This window comes from Vanellus vanellus (assembly GCF_965231255.1).
Source record: "Vanellus vanellus genome assembly, chromosome: 5".
Classification (NCBI taxonomy): domain Eukaryota; kingdom Metazoa; phylum Chordata; class Aves; order Charadriiformes; family Charadriidae; genus Vanellus; species Vanellus vanellus.
Window position 1 is genome coordinate 53,633,033 of NC_138910.1, and position 24,379 is coordinate 53,657,411.

At 38.6% G+C, this 24,379-nt stretch overlaps 1 protein-coding gene across 1 annotated transcript in view; it reads left to right on the forward strand.

The window, feature by feature from the left end:
• Nucleotides 1-818: 818 nt before the first annotated feature.
• The window catches only part of SUCO (SUN domain containing ossification factor), a gene marked incomplete at its 5' end in the record, with an annotated part of 41,361 nt that continues 17,800 nt past the window's right edge, over nt 819-24,379 (forward strand). The window contains 10 exons of the mRNA XM_082484027.1: nt 819-883; nt 12,522-12,627; nt 15,048-15,149; nt 16,496-16,635; nt 19,896-20,036; nt 20,217-20,367; nt 22,361-22,481; nt 22,699-22,823; nt 23,323-23,390; nt 24,067-24,174. Of these exons, the coding sequence (XP_082340153.1) occupies nt 819-883; nt 12,522-12,627; nt 15,048-15,149; nt 16,496-16,635; nt 19,896-20,036; nt 20,217-20,367; nt 22,361-22,481; nt 22,699-22,823; nt 23,323-23,390; nt 24,067-24,174 (1,127 nt within the window). The remainder of the gene's footprint in view (nt 884-12,521; nt 12,628-15,047; nt 15,150-16,495; nt 16,636-19,895; nt 20,037-20,216; nt 20,368-22,360; nt 22,482-22,698; nt 22,824-23,322; nt 23,391-24,066; nt 24,175-24,379) is intronic.

Here is a 24,379-nt window from a genome sequence, read left to right on the forward strand (position 1 = left end):
CCTCGGGCGCCAGCGGGCACCAGCAGACCCCGCCGCGCCGCGCCGCCCGGACTACAGCTCCCAGCAGACGCCGCGCGCCCCGCCCCGCCCACTGGGAAATGGCGTTCCCCCCGCCCACTCCGCGACGATTTTTCCTCTGGGGGCCTCAACCAGCACCAATCAGCGCTCGGCTCTGTGGGGCAGCCAGCAGAGAAGCCTGATCAAAAAAAAATTAAGAAAAAGCTGTCATGTCGGAGCGCCGTTCCTTAAAATGACCCTCGCTTCGGAGGTAACGACGTTCCTTGCGCTTGCCGCGGCCCCGGCGTTTACTGTCAGCCGTCGTTAATTACTATGGCAATTTCCCTTTAACGGCTTGTTTCACGTGGACACCTCAGAGGGGGTCCTTGGAGGGGCAGGGAAAGAGAAGGCCGCTCTCTTGATTCGCCGCCGCGCTGGAGGCGGAGAAGCCAATCCGCGCCGGCAACGGCGACTGGAGGGCGGGGTCACCCCCAGCCGCGTAGACCATTGGTGGCGTCGGAGCCAGGGGGCGTGGCGTAGTGGCGGGGAGGGTGACGCGTATCCTTCCAGCTCAGCGCGTGAAGGGATAAGGGGCGGGAGGGGGGGGGGAGGGGCCCGGTTCGGCGGGCAGTAACGGCCGCGCTCGCGCCGCGGTGTGCCGCGTTGCGTCGGAGCCGCGCTCGCGCCGCGCGGGGGAGGGGCCGCTCCAACGGTCGTTCCTCCTCAGCGGCCGCCGCCGCCGCTCGCGCTTCTCCCGCCGTCCCTCTGCCGGGGAGGATGCGCTGCCTCTGCCCGGCCGCGGCAGGTAGACGGGGGCGACGATGAGGGAGCCGCCCCGCCGGCTCCTGGCCCTGGGCTCCTGCCTCTTCTTCTGTGCCCTGCTCTGGTGAGTCCCGGCCGCGCCGCAGGGCCCTCACGGCGAGGAGAGAGGCTCCTCCGAGGCCTCCCGGGAGCGGGGTTCTCCCGCCGCTCGGGGTTTCCTGGGGAGAAAGAAGAGGGGCCGCAGACCCCGCCGCCGGGCCCGCCTTCAGCCCTGCCGCTGCCACCCTTCTCGGCAGCCGCTCCGGCTACTGCGGCCCCGGCGGGGACAGCGCCCGGGTCGGGATGCCGGGAACCGATGGTCTGGGACGCGCGGAGCGGGAAGTGGAAGCGGAGGTGGTGCCATTAGGGAATGAAAGGTCCTTCCCTTTGGAAAAATAAGAATGTGTCAGTTATTGTGCAGGCAGCCCGCGGTGTTGCGCTGAGGGAAAGGCAGGTAACAGCTCTTAGGAGGGTAATTCCCACTGCTGTGAATAATAATAATTTGCTGCGTTCGTGGAAACAAGCGGTGTCAGATGTGGAGACAGCCCTCAGATGCAGGGGTTCAAACTTACGCTGTATGCTTCCGTATGTATTTTCACTCTGTGCTTTTTAACGGAAAGGCTTACTGGTTTTTCCATTTTCAGGCTGAACTGTGGCCGTGTTCTTTGAAAAAAATCTCAATGCCTTATTCTTGAAACCGATTTTCTGTGACTGGCTGGAGCCGTGTTAAATTGAAGTCAATGAGCCCTTTCATTTTTGCGTTGGTTATGTCTTTGAATGTTGTTCATAGTGATTACCTTAGCTATATGTTGTTCCAGCATCTTCTGTTGACTTTGTTTTCAAACTTCATTAAAACGTGGCGTTTATTAGAACACAAATATTAGGAGAATATATTTCTGTATGGTAAGTTCTAAGCTTCTTAAACTTTGGCCTCCTTTGAACTCCATGACTCACTGTTTGAGAAATGCTAGCCAGTTTGAACGGCAAACTGCAAATATTGAAAACTGAACAGCATTTGTTAGAGGTAATTGTTTATCTGGTGTATTATTTTAATATGTTCCCTGTAAATTGTTTAAAGTCTATTAAAAAAAAAAAAAACAACCAAAAAATGAAATAGTCCTGAAGGTCTGGGTTGTCTTGCAGTTGATTCTACTTGGATGAAGAAGGGGGAGCCCAGGCTTCTCCCCATACAGAATCAGTTGCAAACCTGGTGCTGACACTTGTGTTACTGGATTTGGACAATCTTGGAGCAAATTTGGTTCATGTCATCACATTTTTATTTTTATGGGACAAAACAGTGAGTGCTTGAAAACTCTATTGCTGTATTTACATTTAGCAAAATTTTAAAAGAAAAAGCTCCTAGCCATGCAGGTTATCTGAGCTGTCAACCTGATGTAACTGTCTCTAGACAGCTTTTTTTTCTTTTACTTGTTGAACAATCAAGTTTTTTCTCACAGAAGGTTCTGCTTGTTAGGATTCCTATTAGGAAGACAGTTTTTGTTTCTTACTGTGTCTTGAAGGCTGATAACCTGTTTCTGCTTTGAGGTAATACATTAACGAACATGTTATCAGTTTAATGAGATATGGATGGTCAGAGTAATTTTTTGTTGTTGTGTTCTTAGTTTGCTGTTTTGATAGAACTGTTTACTTTTTCTTAAAAGTTCAGATGCCTATTCCATATTGATAAAGGCATATAATGTTCAACTAACTTGTTGAAATAACATACTTGTTCTGTAAGGCTCAGACAACGTCTGCATTTGTTCTGGGTATGGTTAGGAAAAAAATTGAGCCAAGTTTTTTCTTACTTTTTAATAGCAATTGCTCTTTCAAGCAGTGTCTTAACTGATTTTAGAGCTGGCACTAGAGTATCCCAAACCTTTTGCTATTTAAAAAAATGTTTAGACTGTGTGTTCACCCTGCTCACTGGCTTTTGATTAAAGAGCTGGTAGATTAATATAGATTTTGGGAGGGGTACAGCTCTAGATCTCTAGTCTCTGTTGTCCAAACATGAATTCACATTAGAGAGTTTTAAATGCTCTGTTTGCAGGATGGCATTGTGGCTTGCTTTAATTTAGTAGCCGTGTCAGATTTGTAATTGCAAAGTCTTGAAGTCTATTAATTTCTGCCTTGTTGGACTATGTGACATGACAAGTTGTGATGTTTGTAACTTTTTCCGAAAAAGAAAATCAGCAACTTTGTTCACATAAGCACTTAAGAAACTTCAAGTAGTAAGTAGGAAGATTTTGTGTTGTAAATGTTGGTATCTGTGACAAAAGTTGGCTTTTTAAATTTATTTGTCTTAAAATGTAATCTTCAAAGGATTTGATGCTAGTAGGAGAGAAGATCTTCAGGAGATCTTTTCTTACAGGTGAAAGTAGTGGTCAACAGATGAACAAATTATAAACAAGAAAACAGGGGAAAAAAGAAGACAACAGAATTGCTGAAAGAACACTCTCGGGGCTGCTTGGAGTCAATTTTTTTTTTTTTTCCAACTTGGACTTTGTTTTATTTCTGGATAGACAGTTGCTTTTGTCCTTGATGCAACTAAGCTTAAAATAGGATTTTATTTTTTTGTCCAATCACACATTTTAAAGCTTGCCTAGACAAGTTTGTCCAATGGAGGAATATCGATTGGTAAAAATCAAGTGGGGGCAAAAAAGATTGATGTGACTGTCTTTTTACTGGAAACTGTTTAAAAAGATCTCATCCTGTGAGTTAAAAACACAACTGTGTATTAGGAAATGTACAAAAACCCCAGAAGCTTGAGTTGAGGGATTTGTTAGCTGCTGTCTTTTAATAAGGGCAATGTGGTGCTCATTGGGAGAGCAGGATCAGAGTTATAGGTACTTGAGGCCTTCTGAAGCAAACTGTGTGTGAAACAAACACAGGGCTCTGACAAACCTGAGCCAGCAAGGTTGTTCCAAGTAGTTCAAAAGAGTGGGATGGCTTCATGTTTTTAGAGAAATACTTTTGATGGAGGTAAGGCTTAGGAATGTAGTGCTCTAAAAATAACACATCTGTGCAGTGTGAAGCTTTGACTGTACATGACAAATGACTCCTGTTGTCCTGAATTTACAAAGATTTTTTTTTTTTTTTTTATGCTTCAGTTAATCCCTTTGTGTGGATGATGGTAATATAAAAAATACTTCTAGAACTTGTAGTGCTTTGGAGTTTGACAATATACAATGCTGAATAAGTGGAGTAGATTTAGCATCTTATAGGGAAACTAGAACTATCTGAATTGAAATGAACTGTGACAGTTGTTTGAAGAGTAACCTGTGTAAATTGTTCTGACAGCTTTTGCCTGCTGTAAGCTGCAGTTTCAAAGTGTTAGCTATGAATTTAATAAAGAAATTGTGCATGCACTAATTTGTCTTTCTGTGATTCATTCTATCCCAGAAAGTGCTTTGCACATCCTTATCTACTTAGCTTTTATGAAGTCTTTTATCATTCTCTATTTTATAACTATGAGGAAAAGGAAGGTGGGGAGTGCATGTGCATATCAGGATTCTTTAGTTGTAGTTACATAGTGAGTATGCTGCATCAATAAAGTAAGGCTTGTATCAAAGTGACTGGGCAGCAAGATGTGCTGTTATTGATGTTACTGATGGAAAACCCCTAGTCTAGTAGCTCTGACTCTGAAATCCATAATGAGAGTGTACCCTGAACATTGTAAAGGTCAGATTGGGTCAGTGGCATAGCCAGGAGTAATGGCTAGATACAAGTACATTGGAAGGGCATAGATTTTGATATTGCTTTGTATTCAACCATGTAACATTAAATGTGAAGACTGAGGTGAATTTACATGACAGAAAACATTTCTAGTTTTGGTTTGCATCAGTCTCCTACATTTTTGGAGGTGTGCTTGTTTAGAGCTTCTGTAATGCAAGAAGAGCTCTGAAAAAAAGTGCTGTATTGGCGGTGTGATAACATCACTAGTGTTTATTTTGCAGCTTCTGCCCTGCACAGGCAAAAGCTATGCAAGACACATTAGAGATCACAGAAGTAGGGGTTTTGTTAATTGAACGTTTATTGGCCCTGACTTTTGGCTTAAACCTTGAGCTTGCATCTGTTAATAACAGAAAGGTATTGAGTGGTAACGTTGGGGAAAGGCTTGTGTTCCAGTGTAACACACCTCTTATCATAGAAATCCTCTTTGCAGGAGAGTATAATGTCTACAGGAGACTGCCCTAATGATCTGGATAGAACCGCTGGTGTAACTCGCTTGTACTGGGGCTCAGAATTTTACCTGGTGATTCTCCTTTTGTGTAGTTACTTAAATCTCTTCAGAAGACTGATACTAAAATAAGTGCTGTGTGTGCATTTTATGGCAGGAAGAAATGAAGTGATTTGGGCACAGTTCTTATAATCAAAACTTTTGTTCCAGGCATGAGATTTCAGAATGAAGAGTATGTTCCTAGATATGGAGTATTTTGTTTGGAAGTGTCTTTGCTCTGTAGTTAAGGTTGGGATAAAAGATGCTTTGGAACTCTTGGGCTCTTGAAAATCAAATATGAATATGCCTAGCTTGTAGTCTGCTCAAGTTGAAGGCGCTATATGCAAGCGGGAGCTCTGGTGTCTTATGCAAAACAAATGCTTGGCACAATCAATTATTGAATATTTACCTTGCAAAATTACTTGAAAATCAGTGAAGTGCCGTCATGCAGTATCTTCTGAAAGGTTTGTCCTAGAAACTTCAAGTTTGTTTGTTATGCAGGTGATGTACTAAAGTGGCATATACCACCTCAGGAGATTGCTGTGTTGATCTGTAAGCCCCTGTCTGTTGCAATGAGATGTGCCTTACTTCAGCACTTAATTTCAACTTTTTCTGAGATGTCTTTCTCTAACCTGTTGTTAGTTCTTTTTCCCTTTAATATTCTTATCACTGTATTTTCCAGAATACTTTTTGGCATTTTTGCTTTTCCTGTCTTTAGTTTTCAGTACTAATTAGCCCTTGGTAAAGTCTGCTTCTTTCAAGGGGAGGATATACAGCATCTTTTAAAGTTAACACTTGGAGGTGCAAACAGCCCTCTGCCTGAAGAGGATGTTATTTTTGAGCATGAAAACTTTTAGCTGAGAAGAGGCTAACATAGAACTGCAAGTCTAAAAACTTTCTTGTAATTCCTGGTGACAATGGTGATCTGAGGTAACAGACAGACTGGTCCCAAAGTTAGTGCAAAGAACTTTTGCTCGGCTGGTGAAAATATTGGTATAAATGACTTTTACTGATATTCCAACCCAGTTTAAGGTTCCAATAGTTCAAAATTAGCTTAGGTGCTCAAAGGAACCTTCTTGGCTTGGCTGAGTTTTGGAATGGCAATGAAGATATTGTTGAAATCCTTTAAAGATAAGTCTATTAAAAATACATTATAAAATGTGTGGGAGTTAGGTGATAGCAGCTTTACAGTGATCTAGGGCAAAATTCATGTTGCTGAATTTATGCTAAAATTCCACTCCTTGGCACTATGTTAAGCTGTGTTGTATTTACAGTGACTTTTAAGCATGGGGAGTTGGTACAGAGCAGCTGATGATGATTCTGGGCCTACTGTTGCAGCATCTTACCTGTGTAGACAAGCTTACGAATTTAAGTGACGGGGGAAATCTTCAAAGGTGTGTAAGTTAGACATTACTACAGACTCAAAAAGCCTTAAAGTTTAATCAGTTTGAGGCTATTCTATTTTCCTATAGTCTTTGTGGTCAGTATCAGGTTTTATTGTATTTTTCCAGAGGTGTTCTTTTCCCCAAACTCTTGCATTAAAGATAATAACTAGAGTTTGACAATGCAGGAAGATTATCTTATGCTACAGTCTTCAGTGCAGTATTACACAAATCTGTTACCAAGAATCACTAGGAACTGCCTGTTCCTTTGAGCACTTCCAAACAGACACCTTTTGAGGGCTAGGGTTTGTGATATCTGTCCTGCTTTAAGTGCCTGAAATAGGGTACCTGGATACTCCTTTCAGGAAAGGAGTAAGAGGAATGTGTTTCTGTGTTACTTTGCAGCGTGTCTAATATAAGCTCTTGTCTCTTATGGGTGCTGCATCAAAGCAATATACAATTATAGTGCTGTGAAGGTAGCTGTTATCTCAGTAATCTTTCCTAGGAAAGGGTGGGAAAATACTGGTAGCACTGTGAGAAAGGAATGAAGAGGTTTTCTACTGTTAGTTCTCAGCCTTGATTTCTGTTGTTTAACTTATGACAACATTGGACAGTCATGGATAAGTGGTACATTCTCCCCCTATCTTCTCAGATTTTTATATCTGAGTATACAGAAGCTCAAAGCTAAATTTCTTCCCCGCCCTCAGAAGTTACTGGTGTGTGTCCACAGTCTCAAGATCAGACCAGGGGGTGCAGAAAATATGTGTGGTTGAAAGTGGGATGCAGGACTACCCCTTCAGGCAGTAAATCAGTTAAATTTGATAAAGTATATGGTGCAACTGTAACCTTGTTTTGCAGTCTTTGCATGCTGATGCATGTAAAATGCTGAAAGTCGTATTTTAAACTGATGGTTGGAATCTCATTGTCCAAAGCTATGAAATTCAGTATTGTCAGAAGTATCTTTGTGTTGGGCTCCTCTGAATGAGTGAAGTAGCTGTCTTTTGTTTTGCATTCCAGTTAGGAGACAGTTTAGAGAGCACATTCTTTGCAAAGAGTGGGCAAGATATTAAAAACCTAAATTCATTGCAAAATACAATGAATTGGTAAAGGATTTGCGAAAAAGCTCCAATTTCAGTTGATTTGGGTTTTTTTAGCACATGAATCAAGTTAGTGGATAGTGGTAGCAAAAGAGATGGTATCAGTGCCTTGCCGCAGCATCCTTTCTTAGTCTAGATATGTAGATCTTAGTCTTCAGCTTTTTTCTCCCTTAAAAATCCATCATAACTTTAAAAATTATCTTAGTAATGCATGTTGCTCTTCTGTAGTAATAAATGGCTTTTAAATTAATGGTGTGGGGTTTTTTGTTTGTGTTTGGTTTTTTTTTTTAGCCAGCATTAAGGAAGATTAACAGTTCTTCATTGCATTTATCAACACTTATTTCCACTTCACATGCAGAAATGAGCGTTGTGTCTGGGGAAATTGTGCTAAAGCAGTCAGTGCCTTGCAAATAGCTTTTCTCCTCTGACTGGTTGAAATAATGTTGCTGTCCTAAAAGCCGGGGTTCATTTTCTGAGAGATTTAATTCATTCTGTGGTCCCTTTTAAATGCAAGTCCCTCTTGCTGAATTGTTCCCCTAATCCACTAAGTTACTGGGGAGAGGGTGAGGGTTCCCTCCTTTTGTTGTTGTTTTCTGCATTATCAGTGGTTAGAAGGCACATTGCTGTCTTGAGAGTCTGGTTGTGGATCTGCTGAGCTCCTTGTTCTTATGGAGTCTTCTTTCTCTTTGTCAGCTAGGCTAGTGACAGCAGTCACAGATGCGTAGGATTTGTTCAAAGCAAAAGGTATTTTCCTGCCTTCCTCTCCCTTTCACAACTTCTCTCTTTTTTTTTTTTACCTTATTAATCAAAAATAAATTATTCTGTAATCAAGAAGGCAAGCTTCAACCAACAAATAGGTGCCTCTCTGCCATTCATAGGCCTGCTCTGCTGGCTCTCTGCCCTCAGGTCCAAAACTCACCCACCTACTCTTGCACAGGCCTATTCTCTACTGAAAATATTCATAGGATCAGTTCAGAAGTGTCACACGACAGGGACGGTGAAATCTTCGTTCTCCCTCTTATGTCTTGGGCACTGGCGCATCTGCACCTGTTGGTAATACAACCCTCCGAGGTGCAGAAAATGTCAGTGATCGTCCTAGAGAGAGGCTATTCCCTGTGCATTCAAGGAGGGCTTGGTAATCGGTACATTGGTGATAGCTTCCTTTTTATTTTCCCTTTGCTTAAAATTACTCTCACGGGTGTCAGCTGTAAACTGTTCTGAACTGCTTCACTCTCTGGTGTCCAGAAATAGGTCTTGTTTGGAGAGAATTTAAGAAAACTCTTGAATCATTTTGAGGACAGATGTGTTTGAACTGAATCTTGTGTGAATGTCTGTTTTTGTATGAAGTTTTTGGAAAGGAAAGCTTAGGCTGTTTTTCTTTGGGAAGAACAAATTGTGGAAAAACTTGTACCTTTAGATTTTGCTAATTTGGATTTTTTTTTTGGTCAGCTGTAACTTGAATGATTAATTTTTATTAGCAGTTGTTTACTTTCTACTTGATTTTTATGCTTGTCAGAAGAGTTATAGCTTTATTATCTCTGACAGTCTTCTGCAGCCTCTTTTACAATTACTTACAGTATGAGCCAAATCAGAACTGTACAGTCTTTCACGTGAAACCTACAACTGCAATTTCAAAATGACCTGCAATTTCAAAATGACCTGCACTTTTGAATTTCAGTGAGTTCTTTTTCAAAAGCCTAACAGCCATCAGTAGACCATAGCCAATTCATATAGCAATAAGCGTAACTACTATTCAGATGGGGGTGAGCAGACTTTCTGCTTCAGTGGAGAACCACAGTACGTGCCTGCCCTGTGAAGAGTAAAGCTGTGACTCCCCCACCCCCCATGCCTTATGTGTCTGGGCTTGGAGCTTTTGCGTTTGCGCGTATCAAGCTAAAAAATTCATGGTGTATTAGAGAAAATAGCTTTTAACCTACAGTAATCATGATACTAAAAGACTCGTGCTTAAGTTTCTTTGTTCTTTGAGATTTAATAGCAGCTGCTATTTTGAGTCATACTTAGCAAAAATGGAGCTATTGAAAACTTCTCTATCCTAGTAAGTCACTAACTGTTGGCTACGTGTTTGGAACAATCTCTTCAAGTATTTCTTCATTGTTGTGTCATTTGAGATATACCTTGTACCTGAGACAGTATATCTAGTGACTAATCTCCAGTGCTATTTGGGCATTAGATCTGCTTGCTTCCAAATTAGCATTAAAATATTACTCATGTCATGAGAAAGGGAAGGATATATTAATATACACAAATGCAGAAGCTGCTGTGTTTTTGCTGGACGTACTGTGCAAGTTTACTAAACTCAAAGGGAATTCTGTTATCTGTAAATTAACACTTAGGTTTTCATGTTTGTTGTCTTTCTGCATATAGAGAAATGCTTAACAGAGGTGCTATGTTTTTTGGCAATTTTTTTTTTATTACGGGCAATATCATTTATCAGCCTGTGGATAAGGAAGCCTGTTAAATGAATATGCAGAACACTGAAAGACAGAAGAATAAAAGAGTGGTGGTCCTGACAACGTGATTAATTTGACTTTTCACAGAATGGCTCATCTCACATGGCCTTGCGTTTTGTAGATTTGTGTTCTTAATGCTCTGTAAGAGCTTGATGGCAACAGCTGGATGATATATCCTGCCTGCTGCATCCTCTGTTGCAGTAGGGCTCAGGTTTTCCTGTGGGTGCATGCATGCACACATATACAAAATGAACTCTCAGTCCCCTCCCTTGCTTAGAGGGCTCTTGGGAGACTTGAGCCATCATGTTTGAGTTGGGGAGAGGACTGAGAAGAATTTCTGAAAATAAGCACATTGGATATTGGACACGGTTTATGTCAGAATAGCTTAAATCAATGAGCTGCCAAACTGCGTTCTTCTAAAAGCTGCATTCTTGCTCTAATAAAGCATGATTTGTTGCATTAAAAGTACTGATATATTAAGGCAAGAAATGTGTGCCTTTTGTGCAAAGTGCTTTTCATGATTGCAAGTGCTAAAGTAGTTATTAATGAGGTTGTGAAAATATACCTTGTGTTTTAAAATGCTGATTCACAGACAATGATATCTTTCCTTTTCTACATTAAGGGATGTAACGTTACTCTGTATAGCTCACTGAAGATCCCCCCCTTAGTATAAGCAACATAGGAAATAACATGTTTGTGTGCCCATGTAATAAAGGGGTGGAATGAGCTACAGTATGTTCTGTATAATTTTTGATCTTTCTCTTGTATTTTTATGAAGAACCAGGGAGTCGCTATAGCTGGAAGGATTGACCAGAGGTACTGGAATTAAGAGCATGAGAAAATTTCTCCCTGAAATGATTGAAACCGCTTTTCAGAGTAATAACTCAAAGTATTTTCATAATTAATTTTTCCATGTGAGAGCTAGGAAGCAAGGCCACAAAAGTCTGGTAACATATCATTCTGTCTCTTAAATGTATGTCTTGTGCTTAGGATAAGACAGAGGTTTGATGGAGAACTTAATACAAACAAGTAACTACATGATGGTATGGGAATTTAAGATGTGTGAGAATGCATACACCTCATTCTCAACTTAACTGAGATGTGAGACTTTTATAACCACATATATGTATGTAGTGGGTACAATGTTTTCATACCCTTATAGTCAGTGCTTTAGTTTCCAGTAATTGCAGCTGCTTCTGCTTGACTTGAGAGCTTCCATTTAGTTTAGAGGAAAGCTGTTCCCTCAAAGATACGAGGAATACCTGAGGTGCAGTGGGGCTGAGATAGACCTGGGACATCTTATTTGCCCATCTCCACAACAGTATGTCTGATCCTACAAGTTCTTTATCTGCTGTCTTCTGGTAGTAAGACACCTGGATTTAGAGTGGCTGGTACCTTGCTAACACTCCCTGCTGATGTGGGTGGAAGAAGAGCAATAGGTTTATTAGTTCTAGAACAAAAGCCTGATGTTGTGATTGCCTGCAACCTGGAGAAGTAGTGCTCACTTTTGTATGTGTGTATATATATTCATGAAACTCTTTTTAGAATTTAGTACTTAACTGTGGTCTGTTGCAGCATGGGTTCCTCCTTGGTGGAGGAATCTGTGCTGCATATACTTTTTATAATAAAGGTGATCTTCAAGTTTTTAAGACAGGTGGTAATTCAAATTCTAAACACCAGATTGATCTCAGTTGTGTAATGAATCCAGAACTATTAATATTCTTGCTATAATGACTGACTGTTAAGGCTATGTTTTAGTTTCCAAAACTTATGTCAGAAGGTGGTTGTATCCAGATTTCTGGTATGCTTGAAGATCTATAGAACAGTCTCCTTTTAGGAGAAGGCCCTTTTTTCAGGGTACAGGGTGATGTTTGTGTAAATTTGCATGGGGTCAGACCTTTGCTGGCCTTTGGGCCTCCAAGCCTAATGGTTTGCTGTACAGATGTTATCTAGGATGTAGAGGGGCCATGGGCTAAAGCAACAAAAGATGCTATTTTGATGCAAGTGTTTGTATAGGTGTTGGCTACTTTTCTACAGAAATACATTTCTACTAAGAGGCAAAATTGTTTGGAACTGAAAGTACAAAACAAATCTCTATGGAGGTTGTAGCTAAAGCCAGCACCTGGTTTGCCATTTGTCTCTACATTTTCATTGCTTTTTGCATGGGCTTTTTGTTTAATATACTTATTTTCCCTAATTCCATTAAATGTGCTTTGATGTTGACCATACAGAATTTTCTCAGGTATGATCTGTACAGGGAAATAAGGGACTTTATTTTTTTAATCTGTGGCTTTAGTTCTTGCTTAGTAATGATTGCTAAGGATATCCCATTACTGTCTGACAGAGGATATAGTTGATTCAGAATCTTTCTAACTTAAGTAATTTGTGTCAGCTTCTACTTTGACATGGTATCATCATGGTTTTTATTTTTTAGGCACCTCATGGGAACAACTGAAAAAAGGTTGAAGGAGACAATGCTGAGGGAATTTTAAAATATGACTTATTCATTTTAAATCAAGACTGACTCTTTTTTTTTTTTTTCTTTTTTTTTATATAGGCTTCCTATTTGGCATGTCTTTTGTAAAGACAGTCTTTCAGCAGTGCAATATGCTTCAGGTGATGCTTGTGCTCTGGCAAATAATGATGAAAATGTCCAAGAAAAGGTATGCTGAATAAATCATGTTAATCAGCTACTCAGTCTGGCTTGATAGTAAATAAAATAATTGATTTATACACTTTGCAATAGTGTTTTTTTTTTTGACAGAATATTTAATGTACTCAGTTGTTCTGTGAACCATGATGTTATCTTCCCAAGTTTTTGTTTTTCTTCAAGTTTGTTCCTGTTATGTGACAATACAGCTGGATGGTGTGGGTGGGAAGAAACAAATAGTAAAGCCAGTAATGGTGGCTCATGTTTTTTTATTTGCGTGCCAGATGACAGAAGAAATCGTCATCAGGGGTAGTATATGGCTGTGTAGAGGTCAGGGTAACAGCTGGTGGCCTGGATAAGTCTAGGCTACGGTATGCCAGTTGCATCTGTGTTGTGTTAAAAACCCAGTGCACAAGTGCTTGCTCTCCTAAATAGAAGATTTAAGATTAATTGGAAGTGTTCAAGACCAGGCCGGATGGGGCTTTGAGCAACCTGGTCTAGTGGGAGGTGTCCCTGCCCATGGCGGGGAGGATTGGAACTCGATGATCTTTAAGGTCCCTTCCAACCTAAACCATTCTATGATTAAGTATGTATTTATCAGTTTGTTTTCCTCCTGTTTAATAAAAATTAGCAAAGTTAAAATTCATATATGAAAAGCTAATAAATAAGATTTTGCCTCTTTCTTAATTATATTACTCAACACTTTAGGTTAAATTGAGTGTAATTGTCTCACCCTAATCAACTCATTACAAGTTTCTGCATATTGCAGTTTCGTAGTGAGTTCCCAAGCAGTTGAGTCATATCAGAAAGTCGTCATAATTTCATTTATTTACACAGGTAAAGAATCAGTCCTATGATAAGCATGGGTAGTATTGATGTTATTGGTCTTCTCATTGCCTTTATCAATCAGTAGTAGGGCTAATCATGGTTCTCACTCCAAGAAAGCTTTTATGTGCCACATCAAACCTGGAAAATGTGTTGAGGATTCTAGTTGACTCAAGTGGAGAGCTGACTGAGCAGAAAAAAAATACTTTAAATAGTGTGGGTTTCTTAAGCATTTCAACATGTAGAGTAACTATTTTTTTGCCAGCTTGTGTGGCGAAATAGCATTATGTTCTAATCTTCTGGCTACCTGAAAAAAGTCCTGCTTGAGTTTAATGGTTGATGTAATAAACCAGGAAAGATCAAGTAAGCTGTGAGACTGAGAAGCCACTGGTGTATGTTCTCTTACTTTTTTGCAACATCTTCCCTTCATTCTAGTAAGACGACTGCATTGTTAAGCAGATTTCTCAACTTAAAACCAAAAATGTGAAGTATACTGTATTTTTTACTCATTAAAGAAAAATCTCTTGGGTGTATGAGAAATCTTCAGCATGTGTCTATTACTGCTAACTAGGCTGCTGGAGATATACTGCTCAAAAAGAGCAGTCTTGCAGCTCTTGGTCATTTTCCCTTAGATCACTTGTCCCTCTGAGGCATTGATGCTATTTAATCTTACAGACTAGGATGTGAGATAATATTTGGGGAAAATGTTGCTTAGCTGTTGTCTTTAAGATTTGACTGCTCAAATTTGTACTTCCTGCTCTTCCAGTTTATACATTAACTCTCTCAAATTGATATGGTCATGTAATCTTGTATAACATAGTGGCCCATTTTGGATCTGAACACTAGCACTTCTAGTGTTTGGCCACAGGATTTTAGGTAGCCCTTATAAGATGAGGGGTGTGTAAATTTCTACTAGATTTCTTGCTGTGTTTTAAAGTATTGCTCAAAAATAACTTGCATATGTTGTTGTTACAACTTAAAAAAAAAAAGTTTGAGGGGCAAGTAAATTCTTGTTCTGGATCTGGTGGTTTTAAAACATTTTTTCTCAATTTCAGTTTCTCAGTTTTTTTTTTACTTTGTGAATTCACTGCACTTGATTATCTTTAGTTGTAAAAGAGAAAGCTGCTTTAAAAGGTCACAGCAGACTTGTGAAATTATTCTAGTTCTGCTGATAAGACTGCTATAACTGAAATGTGCCAAGTGTTATTTTTTTAATGGTTGTCTGTTGCAATTCATCTTAGGATCTTTTATTCCCCCCCTTCTGTTTTGGGCAGCACGGAGATAGGGAGCATTTGTCAACATGGGAAGTCACAGCAGAATGATTAACTTTCCTTAGCGCACAAACTGAATGATTTAAGACAATGCTAAAATGGTCTTTCCTGTGAAGATTTAACTGACTTGTTTTAACTTGCTGTAGTCTTCATACAGATGAGATTTTAAACACACATGGGCAGTGGCTCTGAAGATTCACGTAGCTTAACTTCTTGTGGATATTTTGGTGGTTGTAAAGTTAGTATTATTCAGTCTGTACCAAAGGTAATTCCTCTTACTAGAATAGAAGGCCTGTGTTACTGCATACTTACTGTTGTTTTACCTTTAATATACTAGGGGCAAGAGGCTGTTCCCAGACTGGAGTCTGAGCATGCAGACTCAAGTACACGGAGTTACTCTACAGAAGAGCTGCTTGATGACTTTACAAAATCTGACCAGGCAAGACTTTTATTTCATTCATTGTCTCCATACACTCTTCAATTGCTTCTTGGATTTTAGTCTTTCATTTTGGTTATCTAAAGCTCATAGTAACAATGTATTGCATTCAACTTGCATGTAGGGTTGCTGTCAGACTCATGTTTCCAATGAAGGATAAAATGTGTGAGCGAACATCTTGCAGTTCCCATCTGCATAAGTAATAAGAGTAATTTAATATATGTAGGTACTAACTAACTAAATCTTTCCAAGATAAATTTAAATTCGATGTTATAGGTATGGATGTCTCTTTATAATTTAAACATAAAAAAACTTCTCACTGAGGTCACTTATATAGATCAGACTTGGTGATCATAGCATCCAATTTTAGCTTTGATCCTTCCTGGCTTCTGTCAGTTTCATTTCCTTTGTTAAAATTGAAAAAGTGCCATTGATAACATTAAGTCGGTGCTCGATGTCAAATGTTACAAAGCCTGCTGTTATAGATTTATTTGATATGTATTTTGGGGTTTTGTAGATTAGAAGACAACATATGTGGGACATACTTCTGAATATATATTGCATGGTTTAGATATTTAGAATTATTTAGAATTCCGTAGTAAAACATTCTAGACCTTTCCATGTTCAGTTAGATGACTTGGAGCAATCCTCCTATTGACAAGAGGCTCTTGTTTAATAGTATTTAGTATTGTTTAATAGTGTTGCTGAAGAGTTAATCTGATTTGTTTCAGTGGTTATGCACTCTTCCAGATTCGGAAAGCCTTATTTTGAAATATGCTGTGCAAGGGCTTATGAAAAATTAAGAACTAGAATAAATAAGGCTCAAGAATACTAGACTTTGAGAAGTGATAAGTGATTTATCTCTGTGTTCAGTTACAACATGGAATAGACTTGTAAATCATTTTGGACCTCCATTGCAGTGGTAAAATTGAAAGCCTTCCCCCAAATTAAGATTAGGATGAAAATAACAAATGTAAATTTTGTTGTAATGGAGTGTGCAAATAGAAATGTTTATTTCAGTTGCTGAAATATTCAGGCTTGGGTTTTTGTGGCTGTCTATAGAGATGCATGGTTGAGGAAGCTGTTGCACATGCCTTCCCCAATTAAGTTTTTTACAATATTATTACAGGCTATGGAAGAGTGTTGCAACTATCCCAAAGTAGCACTGAATACCACCTAAGTTTATGAAGAAAGAAAATTTATTTAACTGTCTTGCTCTTTGGTTTTCAGGTTCATTGATGACAAAAATCTAAACTACTGAACTGTGAAAACTCAGTAGTAGATATTGTATGATACTTTTCCTATTCAAGTTTTGAAAAAACATATGTTCACCTGTAATGTTTTCACAGACTACAGAAATGAGTGAAGCAAGCCAGCCTGAAGTTGAGACTCCAGTAGATTTAAATGAAGCTTCTTCTAGTCTAGTTGCAAGCACTGAAAACATTTCCAGTTCACCTACCTCAGAGATACCTCCAGCCTTGCAGCCTGAGTAAGCGTTTTTATTTTATTGTTTTGGTCTTTGAGAGAATATCACTTACTCTGTTGTTAAAAGGGTTACCTTTTCAGGTTTGGTAGGGATAAGACTAGACTGCTACATGTGATTCTTTTGCTGTGCTTAGGTTTGTGGTGTCAATGCTAATGGAATATGCTATCTTTTACTCAGTGTGTGGCTTGAGTTGTGTACTTCCCTGAAGTGTCATAGTATTGCCATTGTCAGTTTCTAAGCTGCTTTGACAGAAAAAATCCAATGCCTTTTATGTGCTAGATAATCCGTACTATAAAAGCCCTCAGGTCTTTACCATTAGGATTTCTATTTATTCTTTCCTTCTGTCCTCGTTCACAAATGTGCTTTCACATCTGTGATAACAAGCATCAAGGCTGCTTCAGTGATGGCCTCTGGTTTCATTAAAGGATGAACTTTGCAGGATTTTACTCCAGGATGTGTACCAGAGCAGTTTTAAATAAGTTCTGATATTGAGAGTTTTGATGAAATAGCAAATTTTAATATGAAAGCAGCCAAGACAGTTTGTAATTCTGGTTCTTATAGTGTGTTGCAGAGCTACCTCTGCTGCAGGCAGTCTTCAAGAGTTGATGTGCTTAGTTTTGTTTCCCTTCTTTTGTGGAATGCTGTGTTATCAAATGTGAACAGTAGGATGGAAATTAATGTGTATATACATCTAAGTACTTTAACAAAGTTCTCCTGGGCTTTTTAATATATGCTAAGGGGAATATATTATTCTGATGGTCTGCTGATAAAGATCTAGTATTTTGGTAGATGAAATTTTATGAAAAGAGGTGGGTCTTCTCTTGTTCTTTGGTGGTTTGGGTTTTTTAAGAGTCCATTTTTTCTGGTTTACTGAATTTAGTTTCTATACCATGGAAGAGGTCTGGAAATCTTATCTGCTGACTGATCTTGTCTAGTCTGCTAGGGGTAACGCTTAAGCATCTTTTGTTACTTCGTAAGTGTCTTAATTGCAAGTCATGGAAAATCAAGCTTCCCATATTCACAGGTTTTGTAAAGCGAAACTGGAATGTTATTTCAGTGTGTTTCTTTTTATAGCTTTTGTTGACTACTGTACTGTTTCGTTTGTGAAATGTACTGCAAGTCCTACTGTTGTCAGGTCTTAGAAGGAGATTCAGGATCTTATTGTCATTTGAACATTCAGCGTTGTATCTTGTAATTGTTGAAAATAGTTTTGCTTTCTCTGAAGACTTGAACTATGAAACAAATGAAAATGGAAGCTTGGTTTGGAGCACCTGATATATTAATACTTGGCAGTAGTGTTCTGGCTTTAGTACCATTTACAGGATGAAAGGGTAGAATGAGCATAGGAGGGATGCATATTTATACATTATTTCAAACTTCAGTTTAGCCTTAAATAATAATAGATGGTCTCTTTTGTGCAGATTAACTCTAATATCCAAAACAGTTAACAAGATCTTTAAAAAGACTTGGTTGCATTTGTTACCTTTAGACAGCATATTTTGCTCTTTTAGATGCTGATTCCTATCAGTGTAACAAAGTCCAGCTCCCCTAGGTGTTATCATTCTGATATTCCAGTAGGACCTCTTAGTCAAAATATTCTGGAATTAATTTTATTCCAAACTATTTTTACTTTGTAATGAATCTTTTTTAGGACAGCACTGGTTGTAGCTATCCTATCCAGACCTAATCTGTAGAAAATGTGTTGAAAAATAATCTGAGCTCCTCTTCTGGCTGCAAGTAAAGACAGCTGCCATGCAAAGTGAGCTTGAGAATGCACTTTAAAAAAATAAAGCAAAGCTACTAACAAATGAATGTACCCAAAGGAGAGGGAGCCCTACAGCTTTTAGGCTTGTGCTACTCACCTTCTGCCAAAATTAGTTACTTGAGGCCAGTCAGGTACACCCTGACATCAGGGTATTTTTAAGTTCATACTTGTCCCATATTTTATTCAGTTGAATAGTTATTCATACTGTCATCTATCCACTGAGATCAAGAATATGTGGAGCTTTTTAATTTTAAGTGTAGTGATCGACCTTACTTCAGTCATTAAAGTGTTACATGCAGAGCTAAACTGTGTGCATCTTGGATGTGTGTGTTTTGAAGCATTCAGAGAAAGTACTCCCTGTTTGTAACCAATAAATTCTTGTATTCCTAGCGTTTTAGGTTTTGCAACATAGCGAAAAGCCTTGAATACTTATGAGTTTCTTGTTTTATACTGTGGGAACTTTTATAATATGACAGGTCTAAAATTGGCTCCCTGTGTTTGGTATGGCTCCTTCTGTTGATGATTGTAGCAGTCAGAGGACCAAAAAGATGCCCTTTTAAGTTGCTGACGTGCTGTTTGTGTTTTTGCAGCTCTATATCATGATACTGGATTAACCTAGTTTGCTGCTGATGTTGAAGAAAGCTTATGGGGAAACTTAGGAGGCAGAATAAAGACTTCTACTTGGGTCTGGTTTATAACCTTCTAGATCAATATGAAAGTAATCCCTGTACTAGAGAGGGGAGGAAAGTCAAAGAAGTTATTTATCCATCTTCTCCCCACCCACTCCATCATTCCTAAAGAGCATATAGGGAGGCTTTCTTTTCATTTTTTGCCATAGGTTTTGTCTGATGCAGTGTGTTCAGTCTTTCTGGGAGAGAGGAAGTAAAGCAGTGGGCAGATTAGCTAGTTCAGGCTGCCTGTACAGCTTGGATAATGGTCTACTGGGTTACCTCATTCATATTACACTAGTGGGGAAAAAAAATCTAGTGGAAATGAAGTCTGGCTGGCTCTACTATATATTGTTGTGCCACACCTTTTTTCTTCTGGTTTTAGCCAAGTTCTGTTGTGACCGCTGCCCATTGACTTGGGAAAACTAAGCTTTTAGTGATGGAACTTAGTCTTGTGCTTGATTCCTTTGTTGAAAGGGAAAAGAAAATTGCTGGCAGTCAGATGAAGCTGTTCTTAGTTTGTAGTGATGATGGGAAAAATCATCCATCGCAGTGTTTGGTAAGATCTTAGATAAGAGATCTGAGAGATGAGAAGCTATCTTTGAGTTCCTGTGCTGGGACAAATAGGCTGGAAAAGGAAATTCTATTCTTGCATGGGTACATCTGAAAGTGCAGTTCCACAAGTATAGCGTACTTCATTCCTCATTTCTTAATTATTTCTGTGGGACTGTTGCTTTTTTTAAACTTTCAAATATCTTTATGTGGCTGATTATCAGGGTTACTTGTATTATCAGAAGGGTAAAAAAAGCATGTTATTTCTTTCCCTTCAGTGCAATAGAAAATTCCCGTGCTGATACCCCTGTAGTCAGCTCTAGTGAAGCTGAGCAGTCAGAACCTGACTGTGATATTGGTGGGACACTTGAGGCTGACCCTCAGAGTGAGCCTTCCTCTTTTGTCAGTCCACCAGAGAGGTGAGTATTGAAGTAGGTTGTGAGTCTGAATAATTTAAAGGTAATTGTTCTTTTCTGTCCTGGCCTTGCAACAAACATTTGCATGTGCTTGCTTATCTACCTATTTGTGTGTGTGTTTAATATTGCATATGGCTGAAAATGTGGTCATTTTATAGGTCCTAATACTCTTAAAACCTTCAGCCTTGCAGGTCAACATATAGAGAACATATCATCTTCGCAAGGCAAGGGAAAGAAGACAAAATCTGAGTTTGAGTCAAAAGTTTCAGCAGCTGAAAAGGGGGCAGATGAGCAAAAATCTGCTCTGAACGCCTCAGAGAACTTAAAAAGGGAGGTAAGCAGTGCTCATATCTGCTCAGTACATACAGGAGTGTAATGACCTCTGTTAGCTTCTCACCTTTGTTAAAGATGAGCGATATCAATCACATTTCTGATTGCCACTGTATAAGTGCACAGCCCTCGCATTTTGAGCACTGTGTGCAGTTCTGATATTGCCATCTCAATAAGGGTATAATAAACTGGAAGAAAAGGGCAGCAAGGTTGATTCATTGGCACAGAACAGGTTTTTTTTTTTTTTGAGCTAAGTCTCTTGAAATATTTTTGGGAAATCAAATAAAACTATCTGGAGCAGAATCCAGAAGAAATGTTCATCATGTAACATAGTTAAGTTGGGACTTCCTGCATGATGCTGGGGATGATGAATTTTTTTACATGAGTTTCAAAAAAAAAAAAAAAAAGAGGGGGTGGGTTGCATGGTCCAGGTAAGTTTGTAGAAGATAAGTTTGCGGGTTGAATCTTGTCTGAGTCAGGAAGTTCTTGAGTAGCAAGCAGATAGCTAAAGGCAAAAAATGACATTTGGAGGAAATTAAAAAGTTTGTGTTTTTATTCTTTCCTAGGTATCTTATTTAGCCACTGTTAAAGTGGGATACATAGCTAGACAGGTCTTTTATACTTAACTGTATGACTGCCTTTATGTTCTTACTGTGAGGCACTTCCTAAACCTAACATTTTTTTCTTTTTTTAAATGGGTAAAGAATGACCAAGGCCATGGCAATATTATTTTGCTGTTTCAGTATCAAATTTAAACAGTCACTAATAAGTTGGATAACTCTCTCAAACTGAGAAGTTTTTCCCAAGATCATGGAACAGAGTACAGTGTGTCTTAAAATAATTACATGCAGTCAGGAAGGGTCTTCTAAAGAACTTACTACAAACAAATTGGTGTAAACCATTATTAAAAAAAAGCCAAGATTTTCTTTATTTAACCTAATGCTTTTAAGACTACAATTTAAATAATTGTTATTGGCCTGATGTCATAGTTAAGCAAGAGCATGATTTGGCATTGCTTAGTCAGATTTTGACTTACCGCTTTCATCATAGCTTAAGGAGGTTCTAATATCCTGAACTTTCTTGGGAGAGGAAGATATGGGTTTTTTTTTAGGTCCTCACGCTTCTAAATATATGTGGGGATATATTTTTGTGTATACCACATCTAAATTTTTGTTGCGGTTAGTCGTGAAAAATTCTGATGTCACTTTTGTCCAAATATGTGGGTTTGGCTTTTTTTGAGGGCTTTCATCTGTAGAACTAGATGTGAAATAATTATTGCTTTAAGTGCAGAGAAGATGTCAACCTACAAAGCAGTCATTCTGGAAACTACCTGTAAAATGTTGTCTACAAAATAACCTCTACACTTGAAATGTCTAGCAAAAGCTTTTTGCCTATCTGGTGGTTTGCTGGAAATGTTTGTCCAAAGGAGAAGTTAAGACTTGAAATGGTATAGCATATAGTCAACTTGAAAGGGTTGCTGCTTTGCCAGGCAGGTCCAAAACATGATTTCTTTGATTATTAAACATTAAATAAAAGATTTTTAAATAATATCTTATTCTTCTGTTTCTTGAGGTGTTCAGAAACTCCAGGGGACCTCTGGATTTCTGTTGTGACCAATACTAATATTTGAAGATTTCTGCTACAGGGAAAACTTTTCTCCTTAGGAGGAGGAAAAGCAAAATTCTTGAAGAGAAAGCAGACCTTTTATGAGACAGAATGCTTACGTTTTACTTAAAATGTATTAGTTTAGCCACAAAAATTACCAGCATCTCAGTGAAATAATCTGTAATTCTGAGAGGAAATCATCACATGTTTTTTCTGGCTAGTGAGCTTACCTAGGCACTAAGTTTTTAACATGGGTTCAAATGAAGTATCTGCTATTAACTTGATGAGAGCATGCTTGCTTTTTTTTCTTTCTCTCCAAGCATTGAAGTTCATCTTTGTTTTCATTGTTGGTACTGAAAAATATTCAGAATTGGTGGCTTGCTCTTTTGCAGAAAGACTATAAGAAAACAGGAGAAATTGACCCTACATCGGTAATAACTCCAAAGGACCCTGGAGACATTCCAACATTTGATGAATGGAAGAAGAAAGTCATGGAAGTTGAGAAAGAAAAGAGTAAGTTCAGGTTTCATTGGTTTGGCCTAAATATGTCTTGTGTCAGATTTGAATAGTGAAGCAGTCTCAATTTGGAATGCAGCCTGGAATATCATTTTTCTAGTAGAACTACATAATTAATAAAACTTTTTATGTAAAAGCAATGAGCATAAGTTTCCTGAAAGTGAAAATACCATTTATGTGGTTTGACATAGTAGCAATATTTTCTTGTTCCTAGGTCAGTCAATGCACCCTTCTACTGTTGGTGGGCAGCATTCCACAAAAAAAGTCCAGAAAAATAGAAATAACTATGCCTCTGTAGAGTGTGGTGCCAAAATTTTGGCAGCGAATCCAGAGGCAAAGGTAAGCATTTACTAATTATTAGTGTTCATTATTTCAGTTGACTGTTACACAAGAAGTAGTACGAAGTACACTTAAAACTGAACACTGTCTGAATTTGATTTCCATTTTCACATGGCTTAAGCTGTCTTCAGTTTTACTGTGATTTTTCATTTCTAAAAATGGGACATAAACTGTGATCTGTCCCTTTTTTAAGAGGGATTGCTATAGAGAAATTGATGTCTTTTCAAGTGAATGTGAAAGAGGGAGTGGAGTCTACTCAGTACTGAAATTGACCAACTGAACAAAGTTGTATTAAACAGCTTGCCATAGTAAATAATTTGCTGTTTCCCCAGAGCAGTATGGGATAATATGTCCTGTATATTATCTTCCTTAGAATGTTGTGTAACTTGGTATTAGTCTACATAACTAATATAAAACTTATTTTCAGAGAGGGGGAAACCCCTTAGTGCTGCATTAGTATGTATCACAGTTTAAAACACTAATTCTCTTCTTTATACAGAGCACTTCAGCTATTTTGATGGAAAATATGGACCTTTATATGCTAAATCCTTGCAGTACTAAAATCTGGTAGGTTACTGAGGTTGGTTTGTCTGACAGGAGGGGTTATGGTTTTCCATTTTGATGGGACTGTAGGTATCCTGTGAGACTGACTTGACTTTGGTGTGCGCCTGCCTGAAATTTGTGTGTAAGGAACTTTGACAGATTTAGCGCTAGATGCTTTATTATGTCCTCAATAGAATTCTGGCTCTGTTATTGAGAAGTAAGATTAAGGGCATAACTTTATTCACTTTATAATTATGCAAAACCTACAAATCCTAATCTTACCGGAACACTCAGTGCTTTCCCTTCTGTAAAGATTTTGGTTTCTTTCCCCAGCTGTCAAATAATTGTAGGACATATGATTAGAATTTACCATATACTAACTGGTATTTCAGGTGTAATTTAAATGATGTTTGGTATCTTTAGTTTTTAGTTCTGTGACTCTTTGCCTTTGAGTACAAGATGGATGAAGCTTTTGTAGCTGCAGGTGCTATCTAGAGTTAATAAGCTAGATATGCAGGTAACTATCACTAGTGATTTTGAAGGGAGCAACAAGCGATGCCTCCTTATTGTACAGTATTTTTATCGTGTTCTTTTATACCCAGTAAAGGATGCAGTAGCAAGGTAAAGGACTGAGAATTGTCATCGTAGAAGGAAAAATGCTTTTTTTTTTTTTTTTTACTATTTCCTTTTTGTCTTCAAGGTTTGTTATTGAGCTCTGTGAACCAGTCCAAGTAAAGCAGCTTGACATTGCAAATCATGAATTATTCTCTTCTACTCCTAAAGACTTTCTGGTGTCTATTAGTGACAGGTATGTTATCAAAACCCACCCTTCTGAATGAAAAATGAAATAATTGTGAAATGAATGGCTTCATAAAACATAGTCTGTGTATGCCTGTTAATATGCAAAGTGTAACACATTGTGAAATTACATGGATTTTCTTTGTGTATTATTAGTTAATAGCATTTTTTTCCCACGGAAAGGGGAACTGTGAGGGCCTAGAATACATGGCTTG